Here is a 2,388-nt window from a genome sequence, read left to right on the forward strand (position 1 = left end):
AGTGCCCCTGGACTGGCTTGTGCGGGTGGCACATAAAAGACACCATTTCGAGCGTGGCCGTTTTCGTGCGGGTGACACGTAAAAGCACCCACTACACTCTCTGAATGGTTGGCGTTAGGAAGGGCATCCAGCTGTAGAAACTCTGCCAAATTAGACTGGAGCCTGGTGTTGCCATCCGGTTTCACCAGTCCTCAGTCAAATCGTCCAACCCATGCTAGCATGGAAAGCGGACGTTAAACGATGATGATGATGATGATGATGATGATGATATATATATATATATCTTAGTTCTTGAATTTTATATATATACATCTTAGTTCTTGAATTTTTGTGTTTACAGTTCTTTTGCCCATGTTATTTTTTTATTTTTTAACATCCGTTTCAAATCCAGCTGTTTCTATTGGTTTTACTCTTTGTATTTCACAGGGCGTTACTGAAAATGTTGAGTGAGATTCATTACTGGGAGTACCTTATGTTTGAAATACCTTACTATGCTGCCAGAGTGTACTCAAAACAGAAAGAGTTACGAGATCGCCGTGAACATGTACTGCTTGTTGTCAGAGATTACAACAGGTGAGACAATCTAAGACAATATTTGTTTTCACAGTTCTTTACTTCTGAGTGAAGGCATATGGTTTAGTGGTTAGGGTATTCAGTTCGCAATTGTAAGATCATGAGTTCAATTCCAGGCAGTGTGTTGTGTCCTTGAGCAAAGACACTTTATTTCACATTACTCCAGCCCACTCAGCTGGCAAAAATGTGTTGTACTTGTAATTCAAAGGGCCAGATTTATCACATTCTGTGTCATGTTGAATCTCCCTGATAACTATATTAAGGGTACACATGTCTGTGAAGCGCTCAGCCACTTGCATATTAATTTCATGAACAGGCTTTTCATTGATCAGATCAACTGGAACCCTTATCATCATAACCGATGGAGTGCCAGTTCCATTCTTTCTTTGTGAAAAGTCTCAACAATTTTGCAATTTTTTTTGCTTTGCTTAACATCAGGGTGTTGGGTTCAGGACTTGAAAATTTTCGGCTTAAAGCTTATCAGAGTTATCTATGTATGAAATTAACCATATCTGGGTGAACTGAGCATGAAGTTACCCTGTGCTGGTTAACTTAGTATGAAGTTGTTAAACCTAGGTTTAACTGAGTATGAAGTTAGCCTTGTCAGGGCTAACTGAGTATGAAATTAAACCTATTAGGATTAATTTAAAATTGAGTTGTTAACCCTACTAGGTTGTTTACCATTGTTAACCCTATCAGGATTAATATAGTATGAAGTTGTTGACCTTCTTGGGGTTATTTAAGTATGACATTAACCCTATTAGGGTTATCTTAGTATGAAGTTAACCCTATCAGAATTAACTTATGAGGTTAACCATATTTGGGTTAATTTAGTATGAGGTTAGCCACAACCGAATTAACTTAGAATGAGGTTAGCCACATCTGAGTTAACTTATGAGGTTAGCCATATTTTGGTTAATTTAGTATGAGCTTAGCCATATCTGGGTTAACTTAGTATGAGGTTAACCATATCTGGGTTAACTTAGAATAAGGTTGACCATATCTGGGTTAATTTAGAATGAGGTTAGCTACATCTGGGTTAACTTAGAATGAGGTTAGCCACATCTGGGTTAACTTAGAATGAGGTTAGCCACATGTGGGTTAACTTAATATAAGTTATTAACCCTGTTAAGGTTAACAGCCTCAATCCTTTCCATTACTCTTTCCTCCTTGCTCAGGATCATCAATTCACTGAATCAAAACGAGCGAGGCCTATTTAAAGAACGCATCAAGTTTTTGGACAAGAAAATTTCTCCGGGCCTCAGTAAGCTGACCTGGAATTCCAAAGGAACGACCGATTCTTTCATCACAGAATGCCGAAACACTGCCGAGAAGATCCAACTGAAGATTGATTGCTTCAAGGCCGACAACTTGAAGATTGCAATGAGCTGTGTGCAAATCAGTGAGATGTTGCTCACAGACATCGACTCTCGGAAGGTTTACAAAGAATTAGAATTCGGTGCTCATCAGGTAGGCTAGAAATAAATTACTCACTATTTGCCCCTGACCGAACCGAACCGACCCCCCCCCCTCCACCACCACCATTGGTGTGTTTACGTCTATTGTTCTCTTTTGCAGTTCAGCAAAAAATCGAATAAAAGAATATGTATTCTGTCGTTGATCCCCTGTTATATAAAATGTTTATTGAATTGTTTCTATCTCTTCGCTACAGGAACAGCACCGGCTGAGGACACTTGCTAAATTGATCGACATCCACCAAGAAATCCTCTCCATCATAGACAAACAGTTCGAAACATTCAAGAACGATGGCTCCGAGGTGAGGATCTTCAGCATTTTCAACAGAAACTTTTTTCT

At 39.2% G+C, this 2,388-nt stretch overlaps 1 protein-coding gene across 1 annotated transcript in view; it reads left to right on the top strand.

Moving 5' to 3' along the window:
- Positions 1–2,388, top strand: part of LOC106877328 (dynein axonemal heavy chain 2) — a 141,464-nt gene that overhangs the window by 20,328 nt on the left and 118,748 nt on the right. Inside the window, exons 12-14 of the mRNA XM_052976818.1 lie at positions 427–573; positions 1,752–2,043; positions 2,246–2,350. Coding sequence (XP_052832778.1) covers positions 427–573; positions 1,752–2,043; positions 2,246–2,350 — 544 coding nt within the window. The remainder of the gene's footprint in view (positions 1–426; positions 574–1,751; positions 2,044–2,245; positions 2,351–2,388) is intronic.

The sequence above is a fragment of the Octopus bimaculoides genome, chromosome 25 (genome assembly GCF_001194135.2).
Source record: "Octopus bimaculoides isolate UCB-OBI-ISO-001 chromosome 25, ASM119413v2, whole genome shotgun sequence".
Lineage (NCBI taxonomy): Eukaryota > Metazoa > Mollusca > Cephalopoda > Octopoda > Octopodidae > Octopus > Octopus bimaculoides.